The sequence below is a fragment of the Xiphophorus couchianus genome, chromosome 6 (genome assembly GCF_001444195.1).
Source record: "Xiphophorus couchianus chromosome 6, X_couchianus-1.0, whole genome shotgun sequence".
Classification (NCBI taxonomy): domain Eukaryota; kingdom Metazoa; phylum Chordata; class Actinopteri; order Cyprinodontiformes; family Poeciliidae; genus Xiphophorus; species Xiphophorus couchianus.
The window spans coordinates 1169948-1194573 of record NC_040233.1 but is presented as its reverse complement, the minus strand read 5'-3'; the positions used below and the strand labels follow the sequence as shown (position 1 = coordinate 1194573).

Sequence of the window (24626 nt, the reverse complement as noted above, 5' to 3'; positions counted from 1 at the left end):
CATTTTGTGGAACAGGGGACAGCAGCAGTCTTGAAGAGCAGCGGGAGGGACTGGGGACTAATTAGAAATATCTCACATTAAGCATTTCTATATTAATTACAACATTTTCCCTTCTCTGATATTTTTTTCTTTCTTCTCCTCATAATCAGGCTGCATCAGAGGACAATATAAAACCAACAAGGAGCCTGTCTGCTGTTTAATCACAAACCAGGCTTTTTATTTGCATTTCTAACTGGAATTAATTAGGATTGCCTAAATACTGTACCACTGTGTGTGTATTCATGTGTGTGTGTGTTCACAGGACTGGTAGATATGATTGCTTACAGGGATTTCTTCATTTATCAGAAGATATCATCATCATCATCATCATCAGAAATGCTGAGCTGCTTTCTTTGGAGAGAGAAAAAACACAATACTGTAATGAACCAATGATTCCTTGTTTATTGTAACATTGCTGTTTCTATGCAGTTCCACAGATCTGGACATAGAGGCTCGAGCCTCTTACAAGTCTTTATGTTTTCATTTCTTGTTTCATTAGTTTTTCTGGATTCTTGTTTAACTGCAGTCTGTGAAACCCCTGAAGGTCACAGAGGACACCGTTGTTGTTTTTCTGATTCAGGACGAAGATTGGTTTGTATAAGAACAGGATTCGGTTGGTTGATCCACTGGTGTGGTCAGAACCACCTGGAGCTAAACACTGTGGAGATGAGTGGACCTCCAGGGAACACCCTCCACACCCCTCACCCCTCACCATCCTCAGCTGTGGGTTACTTCTGGTTCCCAGGAACGGCTTTGTCTCAGGACCTGCCTGGTCCTCACTCCTCAGAGGCAACAGAGACTGAACTTCCTGCAGCAACTCCAAAAGTCCAACAAAGGAGCTGCTCATCGTCTTCATGGCTGTTTTTCAGAACAGGATGGGTCCAAACTGCAACAAATGTTCAGGTCTGCAGTGAACATCATCATGGCTGATCTTCCATCCAGGACTGCTGCAGGTTTAGAGTCAGGAAAATTGAAGTCAGCATCTCTGCAGACACACATCCTGGACACAAACTGTTTAGACTTTTACATTCAGATAAGCACAAATGTGCCGTCACAGAGACAAAGTTCACAGGGAAGAAATTCCCCCAGGCTAACAGGTTATAGTTTGCTTTTATTAAAAAAAAAAAGCATGCATGTAGATATTGTTTCTTGGCCTTTAAAAGTTCAGTTATATTTAATGTCTGTTAAGTTCCTTGCATATGCACACTATCTCAAATAAATCTGATTCTGATACATAGGCATGTTTCTCCATCTAATGATGTGCACCATAAACTGACAATCCATTTTTCCCTCCAGGTTGCAGAGTGAGAAGCCGGTCACACCTACACAGGTCAGTCACACGGCAACAAATAAACCCGACAAGGAGTAGATGAGCAAACTGAGACACATATTTTTGTAGACTCAGCAGTTCATCTACATCTCAAAGCCTGAGTGGCTGAGAAGAGGGAAGTCTGCTACCACCTAACAGAGCATAACTCCCCCATTCAACTCCTTCAGACTAGCCAGCAGCAATTAGCAAAAGCCTGATGAAACTGTGCATTTTGTGAACTCGTTATAAGCTACTTCTCAGTGCAGCGGTGGTAAAAAAAACAAACTGTTGTTAAAAGGTTAAGTCAGGAGATGTGTTGTGATGATTCACCTCCCATTCATCAGCAAAGTTATTGAAAAAGCTGTTTAAACAGTTAAATAGCTTCCTAACAATAACCAACCTCTTTGACTCCTTCCAGTCTGGTTTCCAGTCTCACCTCAGCACAGAGACCGCCCTCGTAAAAGTGTTCAATGACATCCATATAAATACAGACTGTGGGAGAACCACAGTGCTGGTTCTGTTGGACCTCAGTGCAGCTTTTGACACTGTTGACCATGACATTTTACTGAATCGACTGGAGAGCTGGGCCGGACTCTCCGGTCCAGCACTCAACTGGTTTGAGTCTTACATAAAGAACAGGGATTTCTTTGTTTCAACTGGAAACTTCTCATCAAAGAGGTCAAAGGTCACATGTGGGGTACCCCAAGGTTCAATCCTAGGACCCCTCTTATTCAATATTTATATGCTCCCACTAGCTCAGGTTATAACAGGAAATAATATTAGCTACCATAACTATGCAGATGACACACAGCTCTACATTACGATGTCACCAGGTGACCTTTGACCCCATCCAATCACTGAACAGATGCTTAGAACAGATAAATGTGCGAATGTGCCAAAACTTTCTCCAGCTGAACAGAAACAAAACTGAAGATATTATTTTTGGACCTGAAGAGGAACGATCTAGAGTTATAGATCTAGAGTTATAGATCTAGAGTCAATGCACAGCTTCAGTTATTAGAACTAAAAACCAGCAATCAGGCCAAAACCTGGGAGTAGTGATGGACTCTGTCCTGAATCTCCAGAGCCACATAAAGACAGTTACAAAGTCGACCATCTATCAACTGAAGAACATTTCCAGGATTAAAGGACTAATGTCTCAGCCAGATCTAGAGAAACTCATCCATGCGTTTATCTTTATCGCATTGATTCCTGCAGCAGCATCTTCACAGGTCTGTCAATCAATCCTCCAGCTGCAGCTGATCCATAATGCTGCTGCTGACGTTCTGACTAAAACCAGGAAGATGGAACACATCACCCAGTTCTCCAGTCCCTCCACTGGCTCCCTGTAGCTCAGAGAATAGACTTTAAAATCCTGTTGTTAGTTTATAAATCACTGAACGACTTAGCACCACAATACATTAAAGATCTGCTGTTGTTGTATCAACCTTCCAGACCTCTCAGGTTCTGGTTCTGCTCTGCATACCCAGAACCAGAACCAAACATGGAGAAGCAGCATTCAGCTTCTATGCACTACAACAACAAACTTCCAGAAAACTGTAAAACAGCTGAAACACTGACTTCCTTTAAATCTAGACTAAAAACCCACCTGTTTAGAGTTGGATTAGAAACATAACCATGAAACATTAATCAATAACCTGATGTGCAAAATATGTCGTTGACTGTGTTCTATGACTTTGTAATTTTGTTTTTATGTTGTAAAGCACTTTGAAATGCCTTATTGCTGAAAGGTGCTGTATAAATCAAATTTGATTGATTGATTCCTGAAGGCAGTTTCAGAAAGGAGTTTATAAAAAAAACAGAGGCCCAAATTCAAATTGCTAAATTACAGTCAATTTTCTAGGTCACATTTGATATATAGTTTTTATAACTAAAGGACACATACGACTTGGTTGTGCTATAAAATGGCACCATGTGCCTAGAAAACTCCCTTTAAAACCAAAGACAGAAGTGAAGGTTGGCATCAAGTGCGTTTGCATGATTTGAAACAAAGTGAGACTCAAAATGAACTAAAAACTATCGTAAGCAACCGGAAGAGATAAAGTTCCAAATGTTCATGTAAATAAATATGAAACAAATGGAGAATATTCAGCTCATGACCTTGGCTCAGTCTGTCTCTCATTCAGTCAGAGGGAGTTTTTGAGGGCAGCGCCGCAGGCGGCTCCACAGTCCCACCCAGGCACCCTCCCCCAGATGACCCCTAGGCTATCTGTCTGACAGCCAACAATTGGAGCTTCACCAGTAACTACCCCAGACCCTCATTAACAGTTAATTAAATCACGTCTATCAGGAATTCCCCGCTCCATTCTGGAATACCTCTAGGAACAAAGTAATAGACTTTGTCCTCAAACATGGAGCTTTCACTGTGGGACCCAACACTAAAACATGTTGGGGTTTATTTACTTTCTTACACTCCAGTGATTACATCTAATAACATGAACACTATCCCAGGATCAAGAAGGCTACAAACAATTTACACAAATATTTTATTTTTTCAAAAGCAGTGTGTACAAGCTGAAGCATTTATGTTTAACAAGGAAATAGATTAAAAGCCATAATTTTAACCAATTATTTCACAAAAATACAATTTAGTTTCTTTTAAAAGAAGTAACAAAAGCTAAAAACATGACAGGAGAGCTATGCACAGATGTCCAAGGAGATGTTGTTGAAGATCTTCATCAGGTGAACTTATATGTGTGAATGTTAAGGAAACATGATAGTGATCCCTGAGGTGGATGTAGGGCCAAAAACAACTACATTAAATAAACACATATCATGAAATAAACAGATTCACCATTAAATGTCTCACTAAATAATGGATTTATAGAATAAATTCATTTAAAAGTACACAATATTTCACTCTATATTTATTTTCAAATAAATAAAGGGAAGTATTGGTGCATTTTTTAGGGGGTCGCCAGCCCCTGTTTACTCTGGAGGAATCTCCTGCAGAGAAATGTAGTGACTTATTTTTACTGCCATAATTTTAGTTGACATGTTTTATTTTGAATTATGCACATTTTTTGTTATTATGACTCTTATTTTGAAAAGTTAAAGTAGGAAGTCCAATCCAGCATATTGCTAGGGAACCAGAAAAGAAGATGCATGCGATATGAAAGCATAGCTTTAGCAAGTGACTGTAAAAGGGTCATTTAAGTTAAAGAATTAATTTAATAACCTCATTTCTACCTCAGCCAGCGAGGTATGTTTATATGTAATTATATCATTTTATGTCGTTATCGTACTCATGACACCGTCTCACTTAAGTTTATGTTGTATTTTAGTTCGACGGTGGTGTTGGTGTCAGTGGGTCAAGTGAAATTGTAACAAGAGCAACTTTAAAGATTGACATTAAAGCATTTCCTCAAATGACTGGTCAAACTGGTGTATCCTCCATATTTTTTTTAAGTGAACTGTTTACAAAATAAATAATATTTGCAACCAAATTGGTTGCAGTCAAAAAGCTCTGATGTAAGCAGCAGCTGTTACTGGGAAAGGATATGACTCATAATCCAGTTTCTGGGTGAGAACTCCAGTCAAGATGAACTCTGCATTATGGACATCTGGGACAGAAAAGCAGAGGCAACATCAGACATATAGAGCAGGGATTTGGTGTGTGGATGTGTGTGTGTGAAAGAGAGAGACCCACCAATGCTTTTCATGAAATATTCTCTGCACAAGTGGAGATCATTATCACAGGAAATTAAAATGATCTCTGGAAGGTTCTGGACGAGAAAGAAAATGCAGGAAAAACTCTTGGTTATGTCATGTTGTTTTTGCTCAGATAGACACAGCAATCCTTCATCCTGACTTCTTTTTAAAGAGGATATTAGGTGTGTGTGATGTGTGTGTGAGGCCACAGCATGTCTGCTGAAGTACCTTGTTCTGCTTGTGCTCCATGACCTTTCTGTAGGAGGGCTGTTTGGCCAGCAGTTTCCCTCCAGCGCTCTCCAGGATGGCCTTCATGGTGCTGAGGCTGGGGCAGATTCCCGGGGTCAGGTAGAAATACTTCCCCTTCAGCACCACAAACACAGAGACACATTGAACGCATATTTACATATTTGTGTAATATGTGTTATTACACATATTGTGTATTATTGTGTGCAATAATATACACAATATGTATATTGTGTCTGTGGGTAGTATTGTGGTCTACCCACAGACTGCAGACCACAATACTGCAGTCTGTGGGTATTAGTACACATTAAGGTGTATCTGGGGTCAAGTGTTCTTCTAGAGGGAATGTTAAATATTAGTGGATGGAACAACATGGACAAATCGTTCCTCTTCATTAAACCTGATTAAGGATGAAAGAGCTGCTTTTAAGACGAGCTGAATGTTTTATCCATTGGATGGATAAAACACTGAGGAGGATTTTGCTCTAACTACGTAGAACAATTTAACCTTAACTACCAAGGCTGTAGTGGTACACAAAAACAGTTTAGTACATTTTCTGCTGCTTCAATCAAGAGAAACAGAAAAACACAATAGGCCAGACAGCCAGTAAATGGTCAACACTGAATTCTAGGATCTCTTTCATTAAGGTTAAATTAGGATGTTTTGATATTTAGACAGTTCAGTGTACCAGATGTTCTTGAATGCATCATAAACTGGGTTTCCATTAGGGCACTAAATGATGGTGATGATGATGAAAAGCCGTCTGCTCTCGGGGACTGGTGCAGCGTTTTGGACTGGTTGAACGCCCCAGGCAGGTGGATTTGGACTTCAGCTGATTTTTCTTTGGTCTCAGTGATTTTTACATTGTTTCTGGTGGGTACTGTCACTAAATGCAGTGTGAGCTACAGTCCTACTGTTGTTAAAAGATGCAAACGCTGACAAAGAGAGAGCAGAGACAGCTGGGAGTCCTCTCTGTCTTGCTGTTCCTTCTTAAAGCTGAACTGATTCTCAATGGCTTTCCTCTCTCCCAGCTAACCTACCTAAATCCATCAGCAGCTCTGAAGAGAGACTGCTCATACTGTCTTGTTTCCTACATGGGGACGGGAGGCGGAGGGTCTACTTAGTTCCAACCTTAAAGAGAGGAGCAGTGTGGGCTCTCTTCAGAGACTCCTCCAGACTGAAGCTGAACAACACCTCTGCCTCTGCATCCCTCAGAGTGTAACTCTGCTCATCTGCAACACACACACCCCCACACACGCGCACACACAGCAGAGATCAGGGAACAGAAGAACAAGCAGAACAACAGAACTGAGCAACACAGCATGGACTCACCCACAAACTTCTGGCTCCTCCAGCTCTTCTCCAGCCACTCTGGTGTGACGATGTGTTTGATCACAGACATGGCAGACAGGAACTTGACGGTACGCGTCACCTTGCTGGCCAGCAGGTGTGTGGCCTTCTGACTGCTCTCTGCCACCTCCCCACCTAGAGCATGCAGCCGCTGCAGGACAGAGACAGCAGCATGGAGCAGCTGGAGCAGAGGCCAGCAGCTCTGGCTTCCTCAGCGCCAGCGTACATTACCTTGGTGTACTGCTGGACCTGCAGCGGCTCAAAGCCCGTCAACATGACCCGGGGAGTGGACTCTGGAGGAAGCTTCCTGTTGGGTGATTGGACCTCCTCCAGTCTGTTCAAACACACACATACACACACACACGGAGTGTTTACCCAATGACCCAAGCAGGATGAGAGCAAGGCTGTACGTTCAGTGGCAGACAGCAGGCTGCAGCAGACCTGGCCTTCTTGTTTGAAGGTGGGTTGGTAGAATCAGAGATCTTCTGCTTCTGGAGAAGCTGGAGGTTCTGCAACAGAATCAACAATATGAGCCAAAACAGGCAACACGTCCTGCTCCACTCTGCTGCCTGGAGCAATGCTTCCAAATGTTACAGACAGGGTTACAGCTCTCCGTTCGTAAGGAACGATGTTGGACATTTAGCGTGGCAAATTCTTAAAACAGTTTTAATAAAAAAATAAAACATTTTATCATTCACTTTTTAAACGTTGGGATGATTGAAAAAGACTTGATCCTGAATGTTGCTGATTTAGTGATTGTACTGCCATACAGACAGACAACCAGCATCTGATCTTGATTGGTTCATTGAAACACAGACAAACTGAAAATCACATTATGATCTGAATCACTATTTTCCCCAGTGTTAACATGAAAAGACAGAGTGCAGCTGCATTACCAGCAATCATTAACAATGTGACCTGCCGATCCAAATTTTGGCCGATACCAATGTTTTTTGTCAGAAAAATCACTAAATATATTGACAAAGTTGCTACGTTGCCAGTGGGATGTCCAGCACGTGCAGCTGTGATCTGGTGGGCCGATCTGTCAATCAGTTTATCACTGCTGAGCAAAAGGGGACAGTGGCTGATTTTCAGTCCTTTGTGGAGGGAGAGAAGATTGGTGGATAAGATCAGCTTCACATGGAAGAATCAGCCTGATGACGAAAATCAGGGCTTATTTATCAGTGCATCCCTAGAAAAACCTTTATTGGCATTTATGACCCCGGACGCTTCCTGCAGTGGGTTGCCAGGTTTTTACGTGTCCAGTTCAATCCTCTGGGGCTCTTGGCTCCCACTCAGCAATTTGAAGCTTCACATTTTGTAGAAGAGAGTCTGACCCCAAGTGACATAAAAATCCCACCTTAATTGGTCAAATATTGTTTGTATAAATTTGAGGTTTGTCTGTGATAAACCTCAAAATGAGAGATCTCTGTTAGGGAACAAGCACGGCTCCAATGACAGCATCAACCTTTTTCTAAAATGCTAACATTCAAAATGCTAGCTCAGGCTAGCTTGTTTGTGTTGATGGTTAATCTGCAGAGTGTGGAGCTTACTTACCACCAGAGCTTCAGTAGTTACTTTGACTGGAGTTCTCCAAGCAGCTAAAACACAGAGCAAAACCGCAGTCAGCCCTCAGCTGGAGCTTAACTCAAATGCAAAAATACTTGATTAATCCCAAAGGGAAATTAAATGTTGTTGGAACTCATTTTATCCTTTCAGATTAACCCTTCTTCTGTTATCTACAACCTGACAGTCAGCTGAAACCAAAAGTGGTGGGGCTGCTGAAGCTGACCTGAAGATGACATGTTGAGATATAAAATCTTGAGAACTGTTGCTTTATTTACCTGTCAATGATCCTCATTTTAGAACTGTGCACACCATCACTAGACAGTGCTAACACCTGCGTGACTGTGTGATGAGTCACATAGTGTTTCGTTTCCATCATGGTGGATTAGGTTGAACACAAGCCTGTCACATTAACAAATTTTGCTGGGCAATCAATTGTCCCAGAAATGATTGTGATACACCAGGGATGTCAAACTCCAGTCCTCAAGGGACCCTAACCCTGTCCTGCAACTTTTAGATGTGTCTCTGCTGCACCACCGGAACACAATAATTAGGTCATTAAGGCTCTGGAGAAATAATCTACACAAGGAGGAGGTAATGAAGCCATTTCATTCCAGCATTTTGTACCTGTGGCACATCTAAAACCTGCAGGACAGTGACCCTCGAGGCCTGGAGATCGAGACCCCTGTGATACACCCACCCTCACACACACATCTTGAGAGAATTTAGAGAGTCCAATCATGTTTTTTTTTGGACTGTGGGAAGAAGCCGGAGTGCCCAGAGAGAACCCCTGCATTCTGGACTGGGAATCGAACCCAGGACCTTCTTGCTGCAAGGCAACAGTGCTACAAACTGCGCCACTGTGCAGCCCTGGAAGACATTGGAAATATCCAAAATACATAAACAAACCACAAAGAAATAAAATGGATTATGAGGTGTCTGTAAACAAATATACCCTTGAATCCCTTCATCATTGGGCTTATTTTTATTATTAGGCCCGAGCAGCAAAGCGCTGCGAAGGCCTATTGTATCTGTACTGTTTATTATTACGATTCTTCCCACCTCTTCGTGTGCCTTTTTGGGGGCTTTATCATATTCAAAAACTCACCAAACTTGGCGGTCGCGACTAGAAAATTTAAATATTTTGAATTTTAAGGTTGTCGCAAAAATCGCAAAAAAAATTGCTCAACGGCGGCAACTAGCAATTTTCTGTTGACACAATGGTATGAACGTACTTCATCGTAGAGACATGAAATTTGGTACACTTGTAGAGCTCACCAAAAGACTCAGAACTTACATTTAATGTTATAAGCCAACTATCACAGAAAGTCGGCCATTTTGTATTGAACGTCCATTTTTTACCTCGATTTTGACGTTTACAGCCTTCGTATTTGATCGAACTCCTCCTAGGGATTTCGATTGATCGGCTTCAAACTCGGTCAGTCTGATCATAAGGCATGTTTGATTTAAAGTTATCAAATTGGTGAGTTTTGGAGCATGTTGAAGGGGGGTTAGCAGGGGTCAAAGTTCACCTACTAGCCATGAAACACGATACTCTTATATTTCCTATACAAAAACACATAGAGGGATCAAACTTTCAGTGATTGATCGTCATCGGGTGTCCTAAAATACCCTGTGGTGAAATGATGACATCACTTAGGCCACGCCCCCTGAGAACAGGAGGTGTCATGTTTTACTGTGAACGGTTGCTATCTTAGCCCTTTGACCTAATCAACATGAAACTGGGTCCAGAGACAGAAGACATGTTGGTGTGTTGTGGATTCCAACCCCGACCGGCTTTGACATAGCAGGTGGGCGTGGCGGCGTGGCGAAGTGACCTGTAACGCCGTTGCCATACGTTTGGCTCTGAATTCCACAATTTCGGGCCCAGCTGCTCCAAACTCACTAGGATGGATCCTTATCCACCCACCGACAGGAATTCATAACAAAATTTGGTGGGCGTGGCCTAATTTCTCTATATCGACCCCTAGAGTATTTTAAATGAACAGCCCCAAGCCATGCTTTATCCTAGAATTACGAAACTTGGTACATATGTGTATCTTGTCAGGACGTACAAAAAAGTCTATTAGAGCCATGCTCGAAACCCAACAGGAAGTCGGCCATTTTGTATTGAAGGTCCATTTTGGACCTCGATTTTGACGTTTACAGCCTTTGCATTTGATCGAACTCCTCCTAGGGATTTCGATTGATCGGCTTCAAACTCGGTCAGTCTGATCATAAGGCATGTCTGATTTAAAGTTATCAAATTGGTGACTGTATGAGCTTGCTGAAGGGGGGTTACCAGGGGTCAAAGTTCACCTACTCGCCATGAAACACGAAACTCTTATATATCCTGCACAGAAACTCACAGAGACACCAAACTTTCAGTTATTGATCATCAATAGGTGTCCTAAAAGATCCTGTGGGGAAATTATGACATCGCTTAGGCCACGCCCCCTGAGAACAGGAAGTGTCATGTTTTACTGTGAACGGTCGCTATCTTAGCCCTTTGACCTAATCAACATGAAACTGTGTCCAGAGACAGAAGACATGTTGGTGTGTTGTGGATCCAAGCCCTGACCGGCTGCGATGAAGCAGCTGGGTGTGGCGGCGTGGCGAAGTGACCTGTAACGCCGATGCCATACGTTTGCTTCTAGATTCCACATGTTTCGACCGAGCTGCACCAAACTTGGCCTGACTCATCCTGGTGTGATGCCTGACAATGCTATGTCATCATATTATGACGTCATCTAAGCCCCGCCCCCTCAGAATGAATTAGAGAGATCTTCTGTGTAATTACATAATAAACAGTCCATGTTCGTCATTTGTAGGGCAATGCTGCCCTCTGCTGCCCACTGAAATAGTTTCATTATTTCAGTAATCGACACCAGAGGGCAGCATTGCCCTACGGAATGACAGTTCAATGTTTTAATGAAGAGGAAAAAATTAAATAATTTGTAATTCTAATACAAAAACTCACAGAGACACCAAACTTTCAGTTATTCATAATCATCGGGTGTACAATAATATCCAATGGTCAAATGATGACATCACGTAGGCCACGCCCCCTGACAACAGGAAGTCTTGTATTTTACTGTGAATGGTTGATAGCTTCTGCACCAAACTTTGCACGAGTGACCCTGGTGGGATCCCTGACGACCCTATGTCATCATATTATGACGTCATCTAAGCCCCGCCCCCTCAGAACAGGAAGTGTCTTTTTTTCCCTTGGAAAGCTCCGTTTATGGCTCTCTTGACCTAATCAAGGTAATTCGGATGATGAGCTCTGTCAATGCTCGCTTCTGGCTGAACCGTGTGGGCGTGGCCAAATGGCGAATATCAGTCCCTCGCCATATTCATACGTTTGGCTCTAATTCACGCATAGATCATCCGATTGGCGCCAAACTGGATATGTATGACCTTTGTTCACCTCTAAAGAGCCCAACGAGTTTGAAATGTAATTTGGCTCCACTGCGCCCCCTAAGTTAATACATCGGCTGTGTCTCCTCGACGCATCGACCGATCTGCACCAGATTTTTCGACAGTCGTCGGGGAGCGCCGCCGAACGCATTCACGCGTGTCGCCCGGTGGACGGGCGTGGAAAATGCGCGACAGCTTCTGCGGCGGCTAGCGGGCGGCGGTGCTGGAAACTGCGGCAGAGCTTCCGTGGTGGCCGGAACCCCCGCGGTGGCCAATAGGCCGGAGCGGCGCTTGCTGCGAGGGCCGCCCGAGGCTGCTCGCAGCTTTAATTATTATTCTGCCCCCCTCTTCGTGTGCCTTTTTGGGGGCTTTATCATATTCAAAAACTCACCAAACTTGGCGGAAGTGACTAGGCGGTTTAAAAATTTTGAATTTTAAGGTCGCCGCAAAAATCGCAAAAAAAATTGCTCAACGCCGGCAACTAGCAACTTTCAACAGACCCATTGCTATTCACTTACTTCATCGTAGAGACTTGAAATTCGGTACAGTTGTAGAGCTCACTAAGACGCTCAGAATTTACAAGTAATGTCATAGTGCAAGTATCGCAGGAAGTCGGCCATGTTGGATTGAAGGTCCATTTTGGACCCTATTTTGGCCGTTTACAGCCTTCGTATTTGATCGAACTCCTCCTAGGGATTTCGATTGATCGGCTTCAAACTCGGTCAGTCTGATCATAAGGCATGTCTGATTTAAAGTTATCAAATTGGTGAGTTTTGGAGCATGTTGAAGGGGGATTACCAGGGGTCAAAGTTCACCTACACGCCATGAAGCAAAAACCTCTTATATTTCCTATACAAAAACACATAGAGGGACCAAACTTTCAGTGATTGATCGTCATCGGGTGTCCTAAAATACCCTGCAGTGAAATTTTTTTTTTACGTAGGCCACGCCCCCTGAGAGCAGGAAGTGTAATGTTTTACTGTGAACGGTCGCTATCTTAGCCCTTTGACCTAATCAACATGAAACTGTGTCCAGAGACAGAAGACATGTTGGTGTGTTGAGTAATCCAACCCCGACCGGCTGCGATGAAGCAGGTGGGCGTGGCGGTGTTGCGAACGCCGTCGAATTTCGTTTGGCTCTGAATTCCACAGTTTCGGGCCGACCTGCTCCAAACTCACTAGAATGGATCCTTATCCACCCGCCAACAGGAATCCATAGCGAAATTTGGTGGGCGTGGCCTAATTTCTCTATAGGGTCCCCTAGAATATTTTAAAAAATCAGCCCCAAGCCATGCTTTAACTTAGAATTACGAAACTTGGTACACATGTGTATCTTGTCAGGATGTACAAAAAAGTCTCTTGGAGCCATGCTCTAAACCCAACAGGAAGTCGGCCATTTTGGATTGAAGGTCCAGTTTGAACCCTATTTTGGCCGTTTACAGCCTTTGCATTTGATCGAACTCCTCCTAGGGATTTCGATTGATCGGCTTCAAACTCGGTCAGTCTGATCATAAGGCATGTTTGATTTAAAGTTATCAAAACGGTGACTGTATCAGCTTGCTGAAGGGGGGATACCAGGGGTCAAAGTTCACCTACTCGCCATGAAACACGAAACTCTTATATATCCTGCACAGAAACTCACAGAGACACCAAATTTTCAGTTATTGATCATCAATAGGTGTCCTAAAATACCCTGTGGTGAAATTATGACATCGCTTAGGCCACGCCCCCTGAGAACAGGAAGTGTCATGTTTTACTGTGAACGGTCACTATCTTAGCCCTTTGACCTAATCAACATGAAACAGTGTCCAGAGACAGAAAACATTTTGGTGTGTTGAGTATTCCAGCCCTGACCGGCTGCGATGAAGTAGGTGGGCGTGGCGGCGTTGCGAACGCCGTCGAAATTCGTTTGGCTCTGAATTCCACAGTTTCGGGGTGAGCTGCTCCAAATTCACTAGGATGCATCCTTATCCATCCCCGAACAGGAATCCATAGCGAAATTTTGAGGGCGTGGCCTCATTTCTCTACATCGCCCCCTAGAATATTTCAAAAAATCAGCCCCAAGCCATGCTTTAGCTTAGAATTACGAAACTTGGTACACATGTGTATCTTGTCAGGACGTACAAAAAAGTCTCTTGGAGCCATGCTCTAAACCCAACAGGAAGTCGGATTTTGGATTGAAGTTCGAATTTTGACCCTGATTTTGACGTTTACAGCCTTTGCATTTGACCGAACTCCTCCTAGAGATTTCGATTGATCGGCTTCAAACTCGGTCAGTCTGATCAGAAGGCATGTCCAATTCAAAGTTCTCAAAATGGTGACATTTGAACAGGTGGAAGGGGGGTTAGCAAGGCTCAAAGTTCCCCTGTGATCGACTGTGTAATATGTAATTACAAAGGGGATCCTTTGTCAAGTGTAGGGCAATGCTGCCCTCTGGTGTCGAATTACTGAAATAATGAAACTATTTCAGTAATTTCAGTAATTCGACACCAGAGGGGAGCATTGCCCTACGGAATGACAGAGTTCATTCCGTAGACAGAAGACATGTTGGTGTGTTGTGGATTGATTAGAGAATCAAGGTTGTCTAATCAAGAGAACCTTGATTAGGCTCTCTTGACCTAATCAAGGTGATTCTGTGTTGGATGACAGACAGGAAGTTGGTCTCGCTTGCTTTAAAGTGCCAAGAGTTTTCAATGGCGGCAACGCCGTTCGTATACGTTTGCCTCTACATTCCACATATTTTGACCGAGCTGCATCAAACTTGGCTTGAGTGATCCTGGTGGGATGCCCGTCGATCCTACGTCATCATATTATGACGTCATCTAAGCCCCGCCCCCTCGGAACAGGAAGTGCCGTTTTTTTCCTTGGAAAGCTCCGTTTATGGCTCTCTTGACCTAATCAAGATGATTCGGATGATAAACTCTGTCAATGCTCACTGCTGGCTGAACCGTGTAGGCGTGGCCAAATGGCGAATATCAGTCCCTCGCCATATGCATACGTTTGGCTCTTATTCACGCATAGATCATCCGATTGGCGCCAAACTGGATATGTATGACCTTTGTTCACCTCTAAAGAGCCCAACGAGGTTGAAATGTAATTTGGCTCCACTGCGCCCCCTAAGTTAATACATCGGCCGTATCTCCTCGATGCATCGACCGATCTGCACCAGATTTTTTGACAGTCGTCGGGGATCGCCGCCGAACGCATTCACGCGTATCGCCCGGTGGACGGGCGGGGAAAAGCGCGACAGCTTCTGCGGCAGCCGGCGGGCGGCGGTGCCGGAAACTGCGGCGGAGCTTCCGCGGTGGCGAGCGGGCTGCGGCTCTGGAAAACGCGCGAGAGCTTCTGCGGTGGCCGGAACCCCCGCGGTGGCCAATAGGCCGGAGCGGCGCTTGCTGCGAGGGCCGCCCGAGGCTGCTTGCAGCTTTAATTATTATTATTATCACCCTCATTTTATTGATTGATTGCTTATTGCGACAGGCCTAGTTGGACATACCAAGCAGGTTCTGGACCAGCTGGGGGTTGGGCATCAGCGGCTCAGGCTGAGTGTACACCGAGTATCTGCTGTGCTGAATCTGCCGCAGTGCTTCAAAGTTGCCCAGCAGGATATCACACAGCCACTGAGCGTTGACACACGGGATCTTCCACTCCTTGGCCTTCTCGTATTTCATCCCACCAGGTCTGAGGAGAGATCAGAACAAAATGTAGCTTTGCTCACACAAAATTGTCCAGGGGACAATAATGATCTGTCTTACTCTTTGCAGATGAGGACGGTGTTACCACGACACAGATAGCCTGTGTACCTGGCACCAGCCAGGTAGGCCATCAGCTTCAGGTCATCCCTGTCTGCATCCATGAAGCCCGTCACTGACAGGATCTGAAGGGAGGAGCAGACACTTAGAGAACATAGCCATGCTGATGAGAGTAGTCTCAGACAAGCGACGTGAACTGACAGCTGGCCCGGTTCGCTGCAGAACCATCAGGGAGCTATGGACTCAGTGAAAACAGAGCAGCAGCTGATTTCTAGCTGGACTTACATGCTGAGAGCACGGCTTGGCACCAGGAGGGAAGGCGAAGGGCAGATGGAGAGTCCGATGAGGAGGAATCATTTTCTTCTTCTTCAGCACAGTGCTGAGCCAGTGAGCCGTCACACAGCGCTTCCCCTCTCGAAGGGCCTTTCAAAGGAAAATGTTTAACATTCTTTTTAGTAGCTGCATTTTCATTAACCAGAAATTGCACAAATGGAAATTCTGAAAATGAATTTGCTTAATAGAAACAGCAATTTCTATAAAACTTGTGCTTTTTGATAAAAAGTTTTTGCATTGGGATGAGGTGCTTTTACAGCTGTACAGTGAACCCTCGCTGTAACGCGGTTCACTTTTCACGGCCTCGCGGAGTTTGTTTTTTTTTCCCACAGTGCACTGTGTTCTGCGTCCTGATTGGCTAGACAGTCTCTACGCTTCTTCTCTCTACCTGTGTGCCAATAACGTTACGGTATTTAAATATACAGCTTGGCAAATTTTGGCTAATATTTTTGCCCAGAAGAAAAAAAAGAGCGACAACAACTATCGATAACTATGTTCTTCTCTCGAAAAAACACACCTGCACCACAGACTTCAGAAGAAAAAGACACTAGAGAGCGGAGTCAGGCCGCAGAGTCACAGTCAGAGGAAGAGTGAAATACGCGAGTCACAATTTGTCCTACTGTATTTCGTATTGATGATTAAAATGATTATTTTACTGTAGTTATTTGTAAGAAAGCGTTCTATTTGTTAAAAAAAATGCTTAGGCCTGAAAAAAGGTTTTGTTCTTTGGTTTCAATGTAGAGTATTTAATTATGCTGTATAATAATTTTAAAAAATAATAAAATAAAGGTAACTAGTTCACGGATTTCGACTAACGCGGGTTCTTTTTGGAACGCAACCCCCGCAAAAAACGAGGGTTCACTGTATGTCGAAATACATGTATTTCCCAGAACTGCAATAGAAAATGTTTTGCATCACGAGTCACATGATCAACAGCCGGATGTTACTACTGAAGAAAACTAGGGATGCACAAAATGCAGTTTTCTGGCTGGTCACCGACTGACCCTTAAGAAGCCTGACCTGCTGAATGATGCCCAATACCATTTTCTTTGTGTGGAATGTTGCAAAATATAGCAGGAAAGTACCTCAGTTGGTAACAGTGGGGCAACTATACTAAACTGCAAACATGCAGGCATGATCTGGAGGGCCGGTCAGTCAGTCAAACCTCTCTCACTGCATAGCAGAACGGTGGTTGATTTTTACACCTTTGCTGAGGTAGATAAGACGGTGGATAAGATTGGCTTCATATGCAAGTATCAGCCGATCACCAATAAATCACTGTGCCCCTAGTGAAAATCACAAAGATGATGACAGGAAGTAGTAGGAGAAACCAAAAGTGGTCATAAGACATTATGTGTCATTTGAACATGTTGAATCCATAGCTCTTCTCTAAATTCACTGGCTACAATTTCCCAAAATGCCGCACACTTAGCGCTCCAACGCCTGAATGAGACGGCAACGACTCCTCTGATGGATGATGACGAGCGCCAGAACTGAATTATGAATATATATCATGTAACTGTTTTTTAACTGATTAACTGATTTTTAATGACTCGTCTCATGAACAAGCGTATTCACGTGTGATTTTAATTAAATTTATTATTTAAGCAATTGCAAAATTGTGTTTTTTTGGCATTCGCAAGAAATAGATGAAGATTTGCATATGTTTGTAATGGAAACAGCTAGAAACACACAGTGGCCCACCTCTCATCTCACAACCTTTCTACTTTGTCAACATAACACATTAGCAACTTAAACAGTAAGAACACTGATAAAAATGGCAAATTTGGTCACAATGTACAACCTTGTTTTACATCTGAGGACGTTAACCACCATGGTGGTGTTCTTCAAAAAAGGGCTGAATGTGGCTGAGTCCCATGATGCACCCTACCTGTACATACATGTTACTGACTTGACTCTCACATAACAAGTGAGTGCAACGGCTGGTCAAAGTGGGGTCCACAACACCTCCACATGCCTGGATGACCTGAAACAGAAGGTCAGGTCAGGAGCTGAAGCCAACATGTTCTTTCTTAAGAGCTCTGGTTGATGTGAGTTCTACCCTCTTCCATGTGGCCAGCAACTGCTTGTCAGCCATCTGTTCAGGGTAGTCAGCGATGGCAAACACACAGCCCAGCAAGAAGCCGTCCTGGGGAACTGGGACACAGGCACAAGTCAGACTCTGATAGCTGCAGAGACACTGGTGATGTGACTGTGTTGTACTTACTGTCCTGACCCTGCTCATGTCCAAACAGCTGGCTGATGTGAGGCTGCTGCTGCTGCAGCTGAGGGGGCAGCGGAGTGGCCGTCTGCTGTTGATGATGCTGCTGCTGCAATGCCTGTTGGTTCTGATGCTGCAGCGCCTGCTGCTGCTGCAGGTGCTGTTTCTGCATCTGCTGCAGGTGCTGCTGCTGCAGGAAATGCTGCTGTTGCTGAAGATGCTGTTGGTGAAACTGTTGCTGATTCTGCTGCTGCTGCAGCATCTGCAGGCGCTGCTGCTGCTGAAACTGCTGTTGCAGCTGCTGGAGGCCTGGCCGCAGCAGCTGCTGAGGTCGCAGCTGCTGCTGGGAGAACATCTGTTGCTGGTGCATCTGCTGCTGCTGCAGAAACTGCTGCTGCTGCTGGGGGAAACCTTGCTGCTGTGCCACCTGTGATTGTTGCTGCTGCAGCTGCATCATCTGCTGCTGCTGCTGCTGAAGGTGCATCATGGGATGTGTTGGTTGCTGTGGTAACTGCTGATGCTGCTGACCAGCCTGATGTGACTGCTGCTGCTGCAGTAGCTGCTGTTGTTGCTCTGTTGTGAGTGGCAGCCTAGGAAGTTTACTTTGACTAAACTGAGGAGGATTGTTGCTGTTCAGGATCTGAACATGGCTCTGATTGGTCTGCTCCACAGGCTTCGTCTGATTGGCTGCCAGGTTCTGGATGATCTGCAAAAAAGTTGAAGGTCAAAGTTTCAGATTCCCTCTTGAAATTTTATTTCTATTTTTGTATTGTGTTTTCTCAACTCCTCCTCAAAAAGATTTTGCTTTCATTTAATCTCCAATGACCAGTTGTTTTAGGGACAATCTAATTTGAATACAAATTTGTTTTGGTTTTTTAAAGTATTTTGTAAACATATTTAAACTTTGTCTAAATTCTGTCCCAGGTTTTCACAAAATAATTCAAAGGAAAAATTACATAAACATCATAAGGTCAAACGTTTGACAATAATAACGAACCCGAGTAATAAGAAGTATCTGTGATTCTGGTCTTGTTATTTACTTAGTACTGGATCAATACTAAAATATGTATCATCAAAAATCTCTACATCTGCATCAGTTCATCTCAAACTAAATTTTAAAGAACCTCCATGAAGTTTAAGCACATGGAGTTTCAAGCTACATGTGGTCAGACACTGTTCATGAACAATGAAACAGCCCTTTGGTTTAAGCAGATGTTTGTCACAGTTTCTCAGCTGGGCTGCAGGGGGAGCTGAGCCTGACCCAGTCCAATATTCCTATTGGATGTTCTTGGATGGGATGCCAGGCTGAGGCCACACATAAAGATATCACTATTGGATGTTGCATGTTGTCATATTTTGACTTATTTACCTGTGAAAGTTTACAGTTTAAAACTTTCAATTAATTTATTTATGTAGAGCTAATTAACAACAAATGTCGTCTCAATCTAGCTTACATGCAACTAGTGGGACGTGGAAAATGAGTCAGTGGGATTTCTTACATGTGCGACTGCGGGCCGGTTTGCTGGCTGCATGTCAGAGTTGTTGGTGATGTTGCGGAGCGTTCTCATAGTTGGGTTCCATCCCTCAGGACCCGAAACACCTGACAGACACATGAAACCTTTATTAGCAGGTCTACCAGTTAGCAACAAAAGTCATATCTTCGGTTGAAGCAGAATGCCGCAGGGTCCGGAATGTTACCGGGTCTGGCTTTACTGACCTTGCTGTGCAGCTCGGGCCTCTCCAGCTAGCGGACCTCCACTGCCAGGAACTGGGGCTGCGGTGGCACACAGGTTGATCAGCCCGCTGCCCGCAGAGGAACCCGGATCTTTGACACCAGCTGGCCCGACCCGCTGCCTCGCTATACCGGCAACGGTCGGTGTGACAACTTCAGCTGACGTCCAGTTCAGGTTGGTGCCCTCCTTTTCTGGGGACGAGTCATCATCTGAGTCGTCGAACATCCTCTCACTGCGGAGCTCGGGTTTTCGGGGAGAGGTGGGTGAGATGGAGTTGAGGCGTTTGGGTCCCGGCCGTCTGCGAGGGCTAGACTCCTCGCCGGAGGATCCACCGCTGGATGGCTGGGAGCGCCGGGGGCTGTAACTCCCGTTGGAATGACAGCGCGCGTCATACGACTCGGCTTCGCTCTCCTCCTCCGGCTCTATGTATGTGAGTCTGGGGTGATACAGACTCTCATCCTTCCTGCTTTTATCTGAGAAATAATAGAAAGACTTGAGCCATAAGAGCAAGAAGTGAATAATCTCTCTCTCTCTAATCACAGTGACTAAGGTGTGCAAGCACTAAGCTGTTACCAACGTCAGCCTACAGAAAGCATCCTACTACTAGAATGATCGAAAAATGTGAAAAAACTTCACCTTTTACAGAATCTGTGATCCAGTCTGGAGTGACAATCTTGATGCCTGGGTGTTTCAGGGCACACTCAAACTTGGCCTGGAAACAGCAGAATGATGATGATAATGTGTGATAAACAGAGGTTGCCATAGACAACGCAGACCGTTTTAACTTCACCACTTTCTCTCACAACCACAAACCACTGTTTTTCTTTATCGGAATGGTATCAGTATCTGCCCATACCAAACCTCAACAGGGTTTTGCTCAGTACACTGTAAGCCTGGTGGGCTGCCAGCATTTACTTGCCCCCCTGTCAGGCTAAGCATTGCTTGTTTTTGAACAAAGAAGAAAATCAAGCCGGACTGCAAGCATCTCTTCTGCACTGAGCATTTAACTGGTAAGGCAGAATCTTTCTTTCCAATTTAAAATCTTTTAATTTTGTCTCATTTTTGTCTTAATTTTGTCTATGCTTTAATCATTAAATCAAATTTAACAGCATTGACAGTCTCAATAAACAAATGTTAAAATCCTATATCTGTGATATGTCAAAGTATTGTGTACATTTATGCAAACTTTCGCACCACATTCATTTTTATACTTCCAACTTGTGCGTAAAATATGGTGCTGCACATTTTTTGTGCGTAGGCACGCTTTATACATGAGGGCCCTGCTGTTCCAACATGGAACCTTCTCAGAACTGGTGGCTGACTGATCAGGTGCAGTTGCTGAAATATGCTTTTATTTCTGATCCATTCATTCTAAACCAGAAAGTTTTGCCTGTAAACTTTGCCTAGAAGAAAAGCAGCATGCTCTCAGCAAGGTCATGCTCAAATGAGCATGACCTTGTGTTGAAACAGAAGGTCAACACAAGCTGCATGCCATCTGAAGGTCTTGGCTCAGTGCTGCAACTTAAGGTACAACTTAAGGTACAATAACAGCATCCTGCAGTTCCTCCAGCAAAAATAAACTTGCCCTACTCTAGATCTTTTCCTTGTTATTGTTATTATTACTAAAATGTTCAGTTTTTAGTTAAGAGCAACACAATGTGAATGAGCAAATGAAAACTGGAAGCAGAGTATGCACTTACGCCTTTTGGCTCCTTCGCCACCAGGTGGGTGACCTTCTTGTTTAGGTTCAGCTGACATTCACCACCATAAAAGGTAAGGAACGCCCACAGGGCATTGAGATCATCTGGAAGCTGTGCATGAACACACACACACATTTTTAGGACTCATAAAAACATTCTACTTTATGGTGAAAAATAAAGGACAAACCATAGCAAAAAAAAACATACTTACCCTAGGAAGACAAGCTGTCACGCCAAAAAATATCTGGCCTGATTCTGGAGAGAATCCAGTTACTCTGGAGTTCCACAGTCACAGAAAAACGACACAGGTCAAAATATAGGAATTAACTGATCATTTAAACCACCATGCTAAAGCAAGGCTTTTCTTCTAAAATGTGGACATTTTCCTATTTATATGATGTAACAACAGCATGAGGTCATGAGGACTTGGCAGTGAAAGGATACGGTAAGAGGTCTCCACATCGAACAGACAGAATCACCCAGGATGGCTGTAGAGCAACAAACAGACACTCATATTACCTTTAATACAGTTCACTCACTGTTAGTGCTCCTGAGGTCTGCTGGTCAGTGACAACACCATCGCTCAATCAGCAGGTCTGTTCAAGCCCAGACTGAAAGCACATCAGTTTCCCTGGCCTTCCACACCAGTGGAATTTTAAAAAAAAAGGACTACTGAACTAATCTGAGTTTTTGGGAAATTACTGCAAATTAAATTAAACTGAAATGAAGTATAGCTCAGTTTTTGTTGCTATTATTTCATGGTCAGTTTTTTTTTTTTTTTATCAAATCCTGCAACTTTGTGTAGAGATTGAAAAAGTCTTTACTTCATCCCAATTTAATCACATTTAATTGTGCAGATAATATGAATATGTAAATGGAAACCTAGATAAGCTATTCAGACAATTTATCCACAAAAAAGCTGATTTGGGAGGAAGGTTTGCCAAGTACTGCTTTGACATGTCTACAGGTTTCAGACGGACAGAAATTTAAAGCCATGATGTCCCATTCAATCTTTAAGCAGTAGGACACATATAATGATATTAGTGGAGCTAGCCTCTGATGCTGGGATACAGGAAGTCAGGGCCAAGCATACTTGGGCTGGGAAAACACATCTGTTACCTTGACCACAGGTAGATCGAACACCTCCCTTGATTCGCTCACTTCAGGGTTATCTCCATCCTCTGCAATGATGTGAGTGGCCAAAGCATTATAGGACACCTCCTTTCCTTTTCCTGCTTTCAGCAGCTGTACCACCTGGAAAAAAAGCAGAAGACTCAGTGGACTCTGGGTCTCCTTCCAGGGACACGAGCCTGAAACCTCATCAGGGAAGGGATGCATTCAGGGAACCACATCAGCAACAAAAACCACAGACCCAATCCTAAGGCCACCAAAGCAGATTCCCTCAACACCATGGCTGTGCCTAGAAATGTTGTCCATGAAAGTAATGAACAGAATCTGTGACAGAGAGTCTGAGTCTCACTGGAAATTAGCCCAACTTACTGCTAGCAATGGAGACCAAGGTCTGGCACTGGTGATACAGAGAGCCAACAGCCTGTGTCTCCCCCAGGAACACAGTTGAACACCTTCACCAAAACCACAAAACCCACGTAGACTGGTTAGACTAACGCCGATGCACCCTCCAGGGTCAAGAGTTCTACGACCAGAAGTAAAACCACATTGATCTTCCTGAATCCGAGGTTCGACTATCCAATGGGCCCTCCTCTCCAGAACCCTTGACTAGACCTTACCAGGGAGGCTCAAGAGTGTGATGCCTTTGTAGCTGGAACGCACTCTGTCCTTAGGCTCCATGATGTTAGAAAATCTTGGGATGGCGATAACATTGGTAAATATTGGGATGACAATATTAGATGCGATATATGCCTGTTTTCCTCCGTCTAATCGGTACTTCCTGCTACATGTTATACCTTTAGCAGTTTTGGTAATGTCAACTGTGAGTAAATTTTGCTGCCAAAAGACTCTGTCCTACTGGTTAATCACATCAGCATGAAAAATACAACTTAAAAATTTGTAAGATGTATTAGCCAACAATTACTGCTCTCCTAATAGTCCTTAGCAATATGAATACTGCGCGCATTGACATTGCAAAAACACTAAAGTAGTGATATATTGTGCAGGCTTCCCCTCACCGCACTTAGACAGACTAAACATGGATTTAAGAAGAATAAGGGTTACCATATGGCGGTATCCCTACAAGCTCAGATGTAAAGTCTACAGCTTGGAAGCTAACGGCTAACCTGAAAAACTCCTCTTGCAGTCTACAGGTTGAGCTGAGCTGCAGTTCTAAAGTAGATTCAACATAAAGTGAGACATCGGCTGGCACCACGGACAGCGTCTCACAGCCGCATTAGAAGGGAGACAGATGGAATCCTGATGATTATCATATAGGATGTTGTCCTGTTAGCCTGCTAGTTAGCTTCCTGTGAATCGCCTCCTTCATTCTGAATGTGTTTGGTAGGATAGCATGTAAGCTTCATAGCTATCGACAAGCTAACATCCAGGTCCTTACCTTTGGCTCAATGTCCCCAACCACGTAGAATTTAACGTCTTTGAAAAGTGCATCAGGAACCTTGATTTCCTCCTCAGACATGACTGTCCATGAACGGTGGAAGATTGCAAACCTGTGTGAAATGTGGAAAAGGAAGTTTGTGTCTCACCGCTGCACACTAACAGGACAGTGAAGCGCCAAATCACTGAGCGGCGCGCGCCTTGGACCGCAGCACTGTGTCTGAAACCAGAGGGGCCAGGAAAATCACACGGGCTTAATATTCCTTTCCCTCGGGTTTCTCTCTCTCCCACGCACGCATTATCTTACATAATTTAGTTTTTAAGGAATGCAATTTAATAAAATTACTCGAAATCTACCTTGAAAAGTCTAGAAAAAGAGATTACACAGCCAAAACAACCCCATCAAATCTGACTTGGTATTTTTCTCCAACCTGCGCACAGCTACGGTTTACCAGTAGCTTTTTGATATTTGTAGGTAAGAAATATGCTATAAAAATGTTTTGTAAACTGAATATCACTTTTATACATTTAGAATTTTTTATATATGAATACAACTGAGCAGCAAACTTTATCACAAAGAATTAAGACTCGTTGTTTTTTTAAATAAATAGCAATAATATTTAATCCAATTTTAGTAATCTCAGGAAATGCAATGGATTTGATTGCAGATTAAAAAAATATTGCAATCTCATTTGTTCAAAAAAGGTTTTGTTTACTCCACCCCTAAATTTCAGCTCTAGGATGTTTACACGTGTAACAT

The 24626-nt window shown here is 43.7% G+C and overlaps 1 protein-coding gene and 1 long non-coding RNA gene across 2 annotated transcripts; both read right to left on the bottom strand.

Annotated features, from left to right (window-relative positions):
- Positions 1–3836: 3836 nt before the first annotated feature.
- On the bottom strand, positions 3837–24069 carry paxip1 (PAX interacting (with transcription-activation domain) protein 1). The gene is made up of 23 exons (XM_028021266.1): positions 23868–24069; positions 22460–22594; positions 21785–21828; positions 21552–21615; positions 21341–21451; positions 20277–20352; positions 19625–20113; positions 19407–19507; positions 17914–18613; positions 17749–17843; positions 17578–17673; positions 15639–15776; positions 15357–15478; positions 15098–15282; positions 8174–8217; positions 7058–7125; positions 6848–6950; positions 6599–6767; positions 6398–6498; positions 5249–5383; positions 5019–5094; positions 4872–4932; positions 3837–4063 (listed from the first exon to the last, which is right to left on the bottom strand). Exons 1-23 carry the CDS (start codon positions 23946–23948, stop codon positions 4048–4050), a joined length of 3210 nt encoding a protein of 1069 aa, XP_027877067.1. The 5' UTR covers positions 23949–24069; the 3' UTR covers positions 3837–4047.
- LOC114146863 (uncharacterized) lies at positions 11409–14330 on the bottom strand. The gene is made up of 2 exons (XR_003595975.1): positions 14220–14330; positions 11409–11440 (listed from the first exon to the last, which is right to left on the bottom strand). It is a non-coding gene; the product is annotated as an uncharacterized LOC114146863 (long non-coding RNA).
- Positions 24070–24626: the final 557 nt, after the last annotated feature.

Coding starts and splice junctions, on each gene's coding strand:
- paxip1 (XM_028021266.1), bottom strand. CDS start 23,948: ATGTCTGAGGAGGAAATCAAGGTTCCTGATGCACTTTTCAAAGACGTT. Junction 6,951..7,057: donor CCTTCAAACAAGAAGGCCAG/GTCTGCTGCAGC, acceptor GTGTTTGAACAG/ACTGGAGGAGGTCCAATCAC. Junction 6,499..6,598: donor GAGGAGCCAGAAGTTTGTGG/GTGAGTCCATGC, acceptor TGTGTGTTGCAG/ATGAGCAGAGTTACACTCTG.